Below are 462 nucleotides of genomic sequence, written 5' to 3'. Positions count from 1 at the left end.
CCCCCCCGCGGTGTCCGGGGCGCCGGGGGCGGGGCCCGGGGCGGGGCGTGTGACGTCACCCCCGTCGCGCTGCGTGGTGTTTGTGTGTTCCCGGCTCCGGGAAACGCCGCCGGGATTTCTTCACCCGGCCCTTCCCTACCTCCGGGCGAGGGACGCGAGATCCCCTCTGCACGCTCGGCTTCGCGGGGTCGCGGCGGGCGCCGACGGGTCCGAAGCGATTCTGGTCCCATCTTGAAATTGGCCGAGGGAAGCGGGACGCGAGAGACGCCATCATCGGCGAGGGAGGCAGGCCCCGTCCGGGGATCTTGGAAACCCTGCGGACCATCATGAAGTTCCAGTATAAGGAGGACCATCCCTTCGAATATCGGAAAAAGGAAGGAGAGAAGATCCGGAAGAAATATCCGGACAGGGTCCCCGTGAGTGTGATGAGAGCGGGAAGGAGGAGGGGACCGGGACCGACCG

At 67.1% G+C, this 462-nt stretch overlaps 1 protein-coding gene across 2 annotated transcripts in view; it reads left to right on the top strand.

The window, feature by feature from the left end:
* Positions 1-69: 69 nt before the first annotated feature.
* GABARAPL1 (GABA type A receptor associated protein like 1) overlaps positions 70-462 on the top strand; it is an 8750-nt gene continuing 8357 nt past the window's right edge. Inside the window, exon 1 of one of the 2 annotated variants that reach the window (XM_021706784.1) lies at positions 70-416. In XM_021706784.1, coding sequence (XP_021562459.1) covers positions 327-416 — 90 coding nt within the window. In that variant the 5' untranslated portion in view covers positions 70-326. The remainder of the gene's footprint in view (positions 417-462) is intronic. The other variant, XM_008073672.2, reaches the window with a different exon arrangement.

The sequence above is a fragment of the Carlito syrichta genome, unplaced genomic scaffold (genome assembly GCF_000164805.1).
Source record: "Carlito syrichta isolate Samal-C Ts95f unplaced genomic scaffold, Tarsius_syrichta-2.0.1 Scaffold316004, whole genome shotgun sequence".
In the NCBI taxonomy this organism is placed as follows: domain Eukaryota; kingdom Metazoa; phylum Chordata; class Mammalia; order Primates; family Tarsiidae; genus Carlito; species Carlito syrichta.
The sequence above is the reverse complement of the archived record's forward strand: the minus strand, read 5'-3'. Positions and strand labels throughout refer to the sequence as shown.